General features: G+C 33.5%; 1 protein-coding gene across 1 annotated transcript in view; it reads left to right on the top strand.

Moving 5' to 3' along the window:
• LOC139902709 (uncharacterized) overlaps window positions 1-1,743 on the top strand; it is a 28,926-nt gene extending 27,183 nt beyond the window's left edge. Inside the window, exons 8-12 of the mRNA XM_071885313.1 lie at window positions 442-507; window positions 663-749; window positions 830-904; window positions 1,021-1,111; window positions 1,417-1,743. Of these exons, the coding sequence (XP_071741414.1) occupies window positions 442-507; window positions 663-749; window positions 830-904; window positions 1,021-1,049 (257 nt within the window). The 3' untranslated portion in view covers window positions 1,050-1,111; window positions 1,417-1,743. The remainder of the gene's footprint in view (window positions 1-441; window positions 508-662; window positions 750-829; window positions 905-1,020; window positions 1,112-1,416) is intronic.
• The last annotated feature ends 11,933 nt before the right edge of the window (window positions 1,744-13,676 follow it).

A 13,676-nucleotide genomic window follows, 5' to 3' on the forward strand; every position in this document is an offset into this window, starting at 1 on the left:
TTGCAACGAAATAGGAGAAACCAGTAACCGATATATACATTTATAGATGCTATAGTGCCTATATTCTTCGTCATCATTATATTTATACGTTAGCGAAATCAAAAGCGGATGCAATGGCTTTGCATTTCTAAGTGTGTTCATTCAAAATAAGAAAAACTCATGTGCACATGCATAATTAATTTTGATTAGGCGGTTCAACATAAAACTTGTTATTGAAAAGTTGAATTAGTAATTTTTTTTTTTTTTTTTTTTTTTTTTTTTTACGTTACCACGCGAATTCAAAGAAGACAATGGAATTGTTCTTTGCAAGTTTTAAGGTGAGAGAGAAAATTATCACCATACTACCAATCGATTAATCATCTATAAACAGGTTTATGAGGAGGAGGTCTTTTTATACCTTATTTTTATCAAAATTTTTATCTTATGTTTGTCATTGTGCAGGTAAGGACAATCACAAAATAGCAGCCAAATTGATTCACCTGAAGAAAAAGCACAAAGCTATAAAAGGTTCTTTTTAATCCTTGTTCTCCATGATCAATATTGCACCAACATTTTATTTTGTTTTATACTATAAAAGGTTTATATCTGTCTATCTACACACACACACACACATACACACACACACATTCAATTCTTACTTAGGAAAGTGTTACATGTGGCAGTTTACACAATAGGTAAATGCGAGCTGCTTTATCGTGAGATCAAGTCGCAAATACCAAAAGGTTGGAGCAAAAGGAGTGATCTTTTAGGTAATTAACGCTTTTCTGTTTTTGAAGCATGTACATACATAACCGGGGTGTTTAAAATTTATCCTCAATCCATTTTACAGACATAGTTGGCAAGCGTATGTATAGAGGTTTGATAAGGAAAAGATATGCGTACGACTACTATGTTTGCTCGCCAGGTTAGCTTATTTTAACATAAATATACTTACGTATTAACCTAGTGATCTCTTATAAGTTAGGAATTTGAGGGAGGGTGGGCCGTTTATACATATATTTTTTAATTTCTACTTGTCAGGATTTCCACACTGCAAATATCTTGGGTGAATGCTTGTGGCGGGTCTACTCAAAGAAATTGGCAAGGCATAGGATCCATGCAAGAAGAATTGGTATGATCTTCTTGTGGTGATGACTCATGACTTTCTAATAATATTTAATATTTATATTTATATATTTATATATGCGAGATAGATTTGCACTTTGTAAGGGATAAAATTAGTGCAGGTGTTATTGTTACTGAAAAGGTTAAATCAGAAAATGATGTTTCAGATATTTTTACTAAAGGTCTTTGTTCTTTTCAACACAACCAATTGTGTACTAAACTGGGGTTAAAAGACTGTTTTAGCAATTAGATTGAGGAGGGATGTTCAAAGTATTAAGTGTTGTTCTTATATTTCTGGTTGAGTTTTTGTAGGTTTTGAAGACTTGGTGCTGAAGCTGGATGCTAGTGTTGCTGGTTCTAGTTGCAGTAGCAGTCTTTGAAGTTTATGTTGAAGGGGTCAAGCCATTTGCTAATCACATGTGTTTCTTTTTGGTCAATGTACCTGGTACGGGGGCCAAACTGTGAATACATATAGGTGGGAGGTAGTTTGGCTTGACTTTTTATAATTAAGGGACCATTTCCGGCCCTTTGTTATTCTTGAGGGGTTGTAATTGTAACTTTTTTGTTACATGTTACATATACCCATATTAGGGTTTCGTTTATTCACTTTTTCTTTTTCAATTCGTCTGTAATACTCAAATCCTCTCAAGTATTGGTTTAAGCAATCCAGTTAGGGTTGTTGATTTGTTCTGTAATTGTTCATCTAGTTGATGAACATAGTTGTGTTAAGTAAAAGATTTGTTGATTGGTGATTCTGTATGTTTGATTCTGTGTGATAATCTCTTCTGTACATGTTTTATGTTCAAGATTTGTGATTCGATTAGTGATTTTTACAATTTCTTTCCTGCCATATATAATAGACAGTCTATTGATGACACACCATATGTTCTTTTTTAATGGATATACTTTGAGCATATTGACAATATCTGTAATACTATCACTGAGGCCTTTCAACATTAATTTTTTCCTTCATAAATTTCCAAACATTATGGGCATATTTGCATTGAAAGAAAAGATGTCCATCGGAGTCCATACAACTATTGCACAACACAATTGTATCTTCCAGTAGGATTCCAATTTTGAAGCCTATCTTGGAATTATATTATATTATTATTTATTATTATTACTCCATATTATTATTATTATTATATTATTATTATTATTATTATTATTATTATTATTATATTATTATTATTGACAGAGTAGAGCTTACCAATTAACCCCTCCTGCTGCTCCTGAATAAACGCACAAAAAAAATACGGAGCAAGAGATAATAAACCCTAATACCAGCGGCGCTACTTATTGTAAGAATATATGTACGAAACTGAAACGAGTAAATAAAATCATAACATATTACTCAATAAAATAATCGGATCATAAACATAAATAATAAATAATCTAAATAAGAACCGAAAAAGATAGAACGATCTAACTGAATTGAAGGTTGAACCGGGCTTGTGTTTGACCTAAATTCCCTTAAACAGATTCGACGTCTTTTCCCTGGGTACACCGGTCCAAAGCAGCATACTGCCGGACTTGAACACTTGCCTGAAAGGTAACCGGAATGGGGAGACCTTGTTGCGACTGAGAGGAAACTCTAATCATATAAGAATGCTTATATGACTTTTGGTGTGTCTTTCTTCAAAGCATAAGGCCTTTATTTATAATGGAGACTATAACCTTAGGTTTCTTCTCACTGAAAGTTTCCAGCCTACAATCTAGAAGCTCACCTTCTAGATGTTCAAAGTAAGACATCTTTGAACAACTCATGAAGAAGAAGCAAACTTGAACACGATGACGGCCGCCAACTTCCGCCAACCTTCCTCGTTCACACCATTCACCGGCATAAATTTTTCCCTATAAATGGAGGTGCAAACCTCCATTGTAAATCATCCCAAAAATCACTCAGAGAAGTGTAATCAAAACCTAGATAGTGTGTGTGAGTTTGAGAGTTTTTTGTAAGAGTTTTGTAATACTCTGTAAATCTATTCTTGTGAGTAATAGAGTTGTTTTTCTCTCAAATTTGTATCTCTCAACGTCCAGGCAATCCTCTCTTCCTAACAAGTGGTATCAGAGCTTGGTTAGAGACGTTGGTTGAGTTTTTGGGTTTTCTGAAGTTTTCTCAAAATTCATTTTTGAGTGTACCATTGAATTCGTCTCGTTGAACCGAGTCCAACGCAAAAAACGACGACTTAAACGGAATTATAACGAGCCCAGAAAACGCGGTCAAAGTTTGGTCAACTCGCCGGAATCTCGCCGGAGAAGACGACCAGTGCCGGAATTTTCGCCGGAGAAGACGATCACTGTAGCAATTCACTGCAGCAGCGGCGGCACTGTAGCAAGTCACTGTAGCAGCACTGTAGCAGTACTGTAGCAATTATGAAATTTTACAATTTGGTCCCTGAAATTTTCAGAATTTCATTTTTGGTCCCTGAAGTTTATAAAAAATATAATTTTGCCCCTTAAGTGGAATTTAAGCCTCGAAGTGTCTATTCCACCATTTTCAACCGTTCCGGATGTAACGGTGATCTCTGTTTTCTACAATTCAACCCCGTTTGTGTTGAAAAATTATTTGTAAGGTGATAATGTCCACAGAAGAGTCAACATCATCTTCCGGAGCTATGATTATGCTCACAGCCACAAACTACACGCTGTGGAAACCTCGGATGGAAGATCTCCTCAGCTGTAAGGATTTGTTCGATCCTATTGAATTGAAGGGTATAAACCCTGATTCTGCCAAAGAGAAAGAGTGGAAGAAATCAAACTGAAAAACTATTGGTCAGATCCGTCAATGGATTGATCATAGTGTCTTTCACCATGTTGCACAAGAGACAGACGCATATGTCCTCTGGAAAGAGTTGGAGGACATGTACCAGGCCAAGACTGCTCGGAATAAAGCCCTGTTTATGAGGCGTTTAGTCAACATAAAGCTCAAAAGTGAAACTTTACTTGCCGAGCATACCAGTGAGTTCCAGAGCTTGGTCAACCAGTTATCGTCTGTAGAGATGCCGCTTGGCGATGAAGTTCGGGCGCTACTGCTACTTAGTTCCCTTCCCGATAGTTGGGAAATGCTGGTAGTAACACTCAGCAACTCAGCACCGAATGGCAAACTTACCATGTCAATGGTCAAGGATGCCATATTCAGTGAAGAGGCAAGGATAAAGGACATGGGCACAGATCAGACCCATGCCTTTGTCACAGAGAATCGGGGGAGACAGCGAATGAGTAGCAAAAATAAATGGAGAGGCAGAAGCAAGAGCAGGGGCACGTCAGCTGATGTCAGAAAACCAACATATAAATGCCATCATTGTGGATTAGAGGGACATATGAAGAAGAACTGCTATAGATTGAAAGAGGAACAAGGTCAAAGCAGTTCACAGCCGAAGAATAAGGGTGGAGAAACATTAGTGACTATCTCTGGTGATGTAGCTTATTGTTCAACCCATGATGAGACATGCCTTCACGTCTCACGAGAAGAAACAGAATGGGTGGTAGATACTGCAACTTCCTACCACGTGACTCCATATAAGGAATACTTCACAACATACAAAGCTGGTGACTTTGGAGCTGTGAAGATGGGAAATTCCAGTTCCGCTGAGATTGTCGGAATTGGTGATGTCAAGATGAAGACAAGTTCCGGGAGCACAATCACTCTGAAGGATGTCCGCCATGTGCCAGATCTTCGGTTGAATTTACTTTTTGGGGTAACTCTCGACAAACAGGGCTATGATAGTCATTTCAGTAGAGGCACGTGGAAATTGTCAAGAGGCGCTATGATAGTCGTTCGAGGACACATTTGTGGCACACTATACAAAACTCATGTGAAGATCTGCACAGACAGTATTAATGTTGCAGAAAAGGAGGCTTCACAAAATTTATGGCACCAGAGACTCGGTCACATGAGTGAGAAAGGGTTGTCTACCCTAATAAAGAAGGAGCTTATCAATGTAGACAAGGATGCTGCACTAGATCCTTGCAATCATTGTCTGTTTGGTAAGCAGCATAGAGTCTCGTTTAATTCCTCTTCAACAAAAAAATCAGAGTTACTCAGTCTGGTACACTCTGATGTTTGCGGTCCCTTGGAGGTTGAATCAATTGGCGACAATCGATACTTTCTGACGTTTATCGATGATACTTCTCGAAAGGTGTGGGTATATTTCTTACGGACGAAGGACCAGGTGTTCGATTACTTCAAATAGTTCCATGTCATGGTAGAACGTGAGACAGGAAAGAAGTATTCGACAACGGCGGTGAATACTCTTCCAGGCAGTTCTATGCCTATTGCAGATCATATGGCATCCGACATGAGAAGACGGTCCCACGTACCCCTCAACATAATGGTATAGCAGAAAGAATGAACCGAACAATCATGGAACGTGTTCAGAGCATGCTCAGTATGGCTAAGCTGCCAAAGCCATTCTAGGGAGAAGCAGTCAGAGCCGCTTGTTATTTGATCAATCGATCTCCATCAGTACCACTGAATTTTGAAGTTCCGGAGAAACTTTGGTCCGGAAAGGATCCATCATACTCTCATTTAAGAATATTTGGATGTTTGGCGTACGCACATGTATCCAAGGAGCTCAGGCAGAAGCTGGATGCAAGGAACACTCCATGCATATTCATAGGCTATGGAGATGAAGAATTTGGATACAGATTATGGGATCCAAAGGAGAAAAAGGTGATCAGAAGTAGGGACGTGGTGTTCCATGAAAGCCAGACAATAGAAGATATTGAAAAGCCCACAATATCTCAGAAGTCAAATGTTGCTGCTCAGGTGCCAGAGGCAACAACGGAATCATTCATGAGAAATGAATTTTCAGTGCAAAAAGAAATGCCAGAAGTAGAAGATAATGAGAAAAATGACGGTGCTGAGTAGGGGGAGCCACAACCCCATCTGCCAGACGTTCCAGCACCATCACAAGGTCAAGATGATGGTGGATCTCCTCAGAATGTTCCAGAAGTTCATAGATCTGAACGAGGTCGGATTCCATCGAGTAGATATCCAGAATCCGAGTACCTTCTACTTACTGAATATGGAGAACCGGAGAGTTTTCATGAAGCAGTATCTCATAAGGATAAAGAAAAATGGTTGCTCGCAATGCAGGATGAGATGGATTCTCTGCAGAAGAATCAAACTTATGAGATTGTAGAACTTCCACGCGGGAAGAAGGCACTGAAAAATAAATGGGTGTTCAAGCTGAAAAAGGATGGTAGTGGAAAAGTGGTGAAATACAAAGCACGGCTTGTAGTCAAAGGATTCCAACAGAAGAAAGGGATTGATTTTGACGAGATATTTTCACCAGTAGTCAAGATGACTTCAATTAGAGTCATACTTGGATTGATCGCAAGTATGAACTTGGAGCTTGAACAGATGGATGTAAAGACAACTTTTCTTCATGGAGATTTACATGAAGAAATTTACATGGAGCAGCCGGAAGGTTTTGAGGTTTCAGGAGATAACCTCGTATGCAAGCTGAAGAAAAGTTTATATGGTTTGAAGCAGGTACCTAGGCAGTGGTACAAGAAGTTTGACTCGTGCATGGTGAGTCAAGGGTACAATAAAACTACAGCAGATGAGTGTGTCTACATTCAGAAGTTTTCTGAAGAAGATTTCGTTGCTCTTCTACTATATGTAGACGATATTTTGATCGTAGGGAAAGACGCAATGAAGATCAACCAGCTGAAGAACAAACTCTCTAAGTCTTTTGACATGAAAGACTTAGGACAGGCTCAACAGATTTTGGGAATGCAGATAACCCGAGACAGGAAGAATAAAAGGTTCTGGCTATCTCAGGAGAAGTATATTGAACGAGTGCTTTCACATTTCAATATGAACAATGCCAAACCAGTTAGCATTCCATTAGCCAACCATTTCAATTTAAGCAAGAGTTCTTGTCCCACATCCAAGGAAGAGATCGGGGAGATGTCTTCAGTACCATATTCTTCAGCAGTTGGAAGTTTGATGTATGCGATGGTGTGTACAAGGCCCGATATTGTTCATGCAGTGGGAACGGTGAGTCGTTTTCTCTCCAACCCCGGAAAAGAGCATTGGAATGGAGTAAAATGGATTCTCAGATATCTTAAATATACAAAGAATCTATGTCTTTGTTACAGGGGAGCTGTGTGATGACCCGGGAATTTCTGACCAAATTTAAAACTTAATATTTATATGATTTCGACACGATAAGCAAAGTCTGTAATGTTGAAGTCTCAAAAACTTGGAACTGTGTTCATGTATACATTTGACCTTTGACTATTCCCGACGAATCACGAACATCGATGTATGAGTAAATATGTAAATATATGAAATCTATACATATATAATATTGTAATAATATATATATATATATATATATATATATATATATATATATATATATATATATATAATTAATAAATAATAAGGATACAATAAAATTATATAGTTAAAAGATATTATGACAAATAGTAAACTTAATTACAAGCTGAATATAATTAGTATATTAATACCCTTATCATTATTAGTATTATTATTAAGTAACATTATCGATAATAATATTAAATCGATTGTTATCATTATATATATATATATATATATATATATATATATATATATATATATATATATATATATATATATATATATATATATATATTGTAAGGTATAGGTATTAACTATTAAATATATACTATTATAGATATAACTATTAATTACTACATAAATAATAAATTACAATATTAAATGTAATTACAAGATAAAAACATAAATAATATATTAATAATGTATTATTACTTTCATCAAAATAAATAGTAATATAAAAATGTATTAAGAAGATTATATATATGAATGTAAAATACATGTAAATTGTTATGTTAATGGTATTATTATTATTACTATTATATTATTATTATTATTATTTATTATAATATTAAGTGTATTATTATTATCTTATTATTATTAAGAATATTTCAGTATTATTATTATATATAAATATTAATATTATTATTATTAATACAATTATTAATAATTAAGTTTTAATTAAGAATATGAATAAGTAAATAACTATGTAATTAAAAGTGTAAGATCCAAAAATCAATGTCCCATCTAATTCATTTACTGTATTAATTTTTGTTTGAACCTTCCAATTTGTTAGACTTCAAAATCGTTCGTACCAGGCTGCTTTAAGTCGTATTCAACTTCATTTTTTTTTTTTTTTGTACTGATAGAAATTTTATTGTCGGGTAATCCAAGCTACAAAACAAAATCAAATGAGTCAATTTCGTAGCAATAATATCTGTTAATCTCTATTTGATACACCACTAATGCAATTCGAGGGAAGAACATCAACAATCGAATTTAATTATGAAGGAACTGCACAATAACTCTGTTTCGTTTTATTTTTTTTTCAATTTAAAAGATTTCGAGTTAAATTTCAAATTGTGTTAATGCCAAGTTGTTAGAAACCCCTCATTCAAACTAACTGCAAGTTTCTAAATTTCAATTTCGCCTATTGAATTCGAATTTAAAGAGTCAAATTTTATTTTAAAAAGTCAACTCATTTGTTCTTCGTGAAATTTGAAGTTGTTGTGATGTTTCAGAATCAATTGAGGGTTTGGAACATTTCTAATAATGATTTTCAACCTATCTTATGTTATAAACATTGTCCAAAACCTTCTTGATTTCGATATCAATTTTATTTTTTTTATGAAGTCTGCGACAGCAGACTTATTCATGTAGTTTTTTTTTTCTTTCTTCTTTAAATCATTTAATCATATATAGTTGTTGTTGTATCAGATATTACATCCTAAAATCAGTTTTTGTAAGTGTCAATAAGATGTAATTGTTTTGGGCCGTGTAACTTGAGGGAAGAAGAAGAAGAATGGAGAACTAGACAGACGAAATATATATTTATTTTGTAAGTTTAAATCAGAAAAATGAAATTGGAACAAGGGTTTAGAGTGTTAGCGGGTGAGCGAGGGGTCTCGGGTTCGAGCCTTGGCTCGGTCATTATGCATCTTTTTGGGCCGATTTTTGATGAGGTAGTTTTCTTAAAATTATTATTATTATGAATTTTATTATTATTATTATTATTATTATTATTATTATTATTATTATTATTATTATTATTATTATTATTATTATTATTATTATTATTATTATTATTATTTTTGTTATTGTTATAATTAGTTATTGTTATTATGATTAGTATTATTGTTATCATTATTATTAATACAAATATTAAATATTATTATTGTTAGGATTATAATTATAAAACTGAATATTATTATTATTAATGTTAAGACAGTATTATTACAACTAATATGCTGAAATTATCATTAGTAGTGTTATAGGTATCACTAATAATATTGACCTTACCGTTTTAGTATTATTATCATTGATATGATTATGATTATTATTGTTATTATTATTATGAAATTGATACGATTTATAATATTAATAATATTAGTATCATTTTATGATTTTTAGTATTAGTATTATTATTAGTATTGTATTTATTAAGTATTATGAACAACATTTATTACTAGTATTATCAATATCAATATTGTTAGTATTAGCATTATAATTGTTATTATTACAAATATAAGAACTGGGATGAAAATTTATTATTAATTTCAATAATATTAGTATTAATATCATTTTATTAGTATTATTAACATATTTAAAATTTGTAATATCCTTACTATCATTATTATTATCACATGTATTATCATTAATATAATCATAACAATCATTTTAATACATAAATAATGTACATAGAATATATTCATTATATATATATCATAGTTTTATAAACATATATCAAACATAATAACATTTTTATATAAATACTTATATATAACAAATTAAGTAGTTTTAAGATAATACTAATCAAATTAAATAGATACACAAACTATATATATATAAAATATAATAAAAAGATATATAATATGAATTTGTTCAATTACGAGTATATGTATTAATGAATATACGAATGATATAGGTTCGTGAATCCGAGGCCAACCCTGCATTATTCAATGTCGTCATATGTATTTTTACTACAAAATACAGTACTGTGAGTTTCACTTACTTTTTTACCCTTTACATTTTTGGGCTGAGAATACATGCGCAACTTTTATAACTGTTTTACGAAATAGACACAAGTAATTGAAACTACATTATATGGTTGAATGATCGAAATCGAATATGCCCCTTTATAGTCTGGTAATCTAAGAATTATGGAACAGAAACCCTAATTGACGCGAACTCTAAAGATAGGTCTATCGGGCCCAACAAGCCCCATCCAAAGTACCGGATGCTTTAGTACTTCGAAATTTATATCATGTCCGAAGGAGGATCCCAGAATGATGGGGATATTCTTTTATGTATATTGTGAATGTCGGTTACCAGGTGTTCAATCCATACGAATGATATTTTGTCTCTATGCATGGGACGTTTATTTATGAGAACTGAATATGGAAATCTTGTGGTCTATTAAAATGATGATAATGGTTATTTATGTTAAACTAATGAACTCACCAACCTTTTGGTTGACACTTTAAAGCATGTTTATTCTCAGGTACGAAAGAAATCTTCTGCTGTGCATTTGCTCATTTTAGGGATATTACTTGGAGTCATTCATGACATATTTCAAAAGACGTTGCATTCGAGTCATTGAGTTCATCAAGATTAATATTAAGTCAATTATAGTTAGATATATTATGAAATGGTATGCATGCCGTCAACTTTCGTTGTAAAGAAAGATTGTCTTTTAAAATTGAATGCAATGTTTGTAAAATGTATCATATAGAGGTCAAATACCTCGCGATGTAATCAACTGTTGTAAATCGTTTATAATCGATATGGACTTCGTCCGGATGGATTAGGACGGGTCCTTTCAGTTGGTATCAGAGCGGTGGTCTTAACGAACCAGGTATGCCTTAGTGTGTTTAACTGATAAGTCGTTAGGATGCATTAGTGAGTCTGGACTTCGACCGTGTCTGCATGTCAAAAGTTTTGCTTATCATTTTTGTCAGAAATTACTTGCTTATCATCCTTAGTCTAGACACATCTTATTGCATTGATTGCATGATTAGTGTATAGACAAAATTCATATCTTAGCATATCTGATAATTCATATCTTAGCGTATATGTTATTGTAAACTTTGCCTGACAGCTTCCGTAGATTCCTCCATAACTTATGGGATTTTAGTATTTTATATGCATATGTAAATTATGTATTGCAGGGTACTAATCTACATCCTATAATCTATTTCTTATCGAAAATCCTCCATCTGATCGTACGATATGAATCCCTCAACCAATTCGAGTCCCCCAGATTTCGAGAGCTATTCCGATAGTTATTCCGATATAGAGTTTCACCTAAGCTCCGAAAGCAGTGTCACCAGAATGAATCAACCAATCATCCATCCCCAATTCATCTGATGGGTTCGTAGTTGACCTAACCGAGGGAGACGAGAGGAAGGCGATCCTTTCCAACCACCAACTTGCACTCTTGGCGAAGAACCTGAAGCACTTACCGGCGAACCACTTCGATACACTATATTCACTCTCATTTCCAGGATATCTCGCATGATTATATGATATCCAAAATTCTCAACCTTATTCATCCGCTCGCTCCAACTGACAATCATTCCGGAATAATGGAAGAAGTTAACGAACTTCACGCTTGAGTAATCAATTTGGAGAGTATGGTGCGAAATGTACCAGCTTCAGCAACAACACCGGCACCAACAGTATCATCAGTAACAGCACCAGTACCATCAACAATCCATGCCTCAACATCTCATTCTGTACCTCGAATATAATTATCGTTCTACGTATCGTTCTATATCAATTATCTTCGTTCTTCATGGCGATTAAGTAATCCCTAAATGTTTTAGAGATTATGTATTCTATTTCTAACGGTAAATCAAATGAGATTAATATTATATTAAATCATTAAATCTATGATTACATCTAAAGAAAATATATATATGTATATATGTTTTCATAAAGATTGTAATTAAAAATCCTTTTGTATAAACTGTTAATGATAAAAATATTTTAACGGGTAGGTAATACCCTAGAAATATTTAAGATTCACATTAATAAGTTACACTGTACATTCTTCAAAGCTGATTCAACAGTCGTTTACTATCCTATTTACATCCACCGATATACAAATCCGTTCTCCACAGAATAAACATTTTCATCCAATTTCATATTTGGATTTTGATTTATCAGAATCCAACAAGTGGCATAATGAAGAAAATATTTGACAAAATAAAATTTGTTAGAAACAAACAAATTAACTATGAGAAATTTTGTTAAGAATTCACGCTAACTGTTCCTAGCCAATTGTTCCTAGCTAACTGATTACCTTTTATTTATCGCAATTTATTTATCGCATTTATTTATCGCAATTTTAATTCTCGCAATTTTATTTATCGTCATTTAATTTATGTTATTTACTTTACGCACTTTATTTATCGTCATTTAATTTCTGTTATTTATTTTACGCACTTTAAATATCGGGACACGTATACAAGGTTTTAACATATCATATCGACACATCTATATATATTATTTGGAATCACCATAGACACTCTATATGCAGTAATGATCGAGTTCTCTATACAGGGTTGAGGTTGATTCTCAAATAATATATATACTTTGAGTTGTGATCGAGTCTGAGACATGTACACGGGTCACGATATGTATTAATTAATCCGAATATTATAAATTAAACTATATATGAATTATTGAATTGCTAACTATGGACTATCAATTATGGAACATCAACAATGGACAATTAAAATGAATTAAAATATTGACTATAACTTATGAAACTAAACAATTCTTCAAGTTTGCCACTTGATTTCGTCTTAAACATCATTTGTATCTTCACGATTACATTCTGCATTCAAACCTTTCACGATTCTTGAAAATACCTCAATCGAGAGGATGAACCAACCGCACTTCATTTACGGGAGAAAAGATTGATGCATATAGTTATGCACCTGAAAACACTCGAAACCTGAGTAAACGTTTAACACGTAGCTGTGCTAATTCCTTTAGCGTTATTATTACCGAAAATAACTTTGCATCTACTGTTCGAGATAGCCAGTTTTGTCACAGCTCCAGCAAGACAACTTCGAATTTTCGTACGAAACAATCTTGTTATAACGTTGATATATACGCGTGCACTTTTATTGTTACTAGGGAACCTTTCATATTCCACCATATTACCATCAGCATTTAATCATCTAAAAACACAATTTTCCTGAAACCACCTCGGATTAATAACCGATAATTCAGATATCATAGCATTAAATGCAGAGGAAATAGAAAAATGGTAGATGGTCTAAACGACCAAAAGTTTGATGATAAAGAAAGGAGTGTTAGGAACGCTCGATAGAAGATTGGGTATTGAAAAACATATTGAGCTACCCATGAAGGAGACCAAGGACAAATACAAGGACCAAACCCTATATTCAAAGGATCCAGGTAATTCTGGATCCGTTGAAATCTTTAGAGAATATCTTGCTCCGAAGTTATGTTAAAATCTTGCAGAAAATCTTTCTCCATCAAA

This window comes from Rutidosis leptorrhynchoides, chromosome 3, assembly GCF_046630445.1.
Source record: "Rutidosis leptorrhynchoides isolate AG116_Rl617_1_P2 chromosome 3, CSIRO_AGI_Rlap_v1, whole genome shotgun sequence".
NCBI lineage: Eukaryota > Viridiplantae > Streptophyta > Magnoliopsida > Asterales > Asteraceae > Rutidosis > Rutidosis leptorrhynchoides.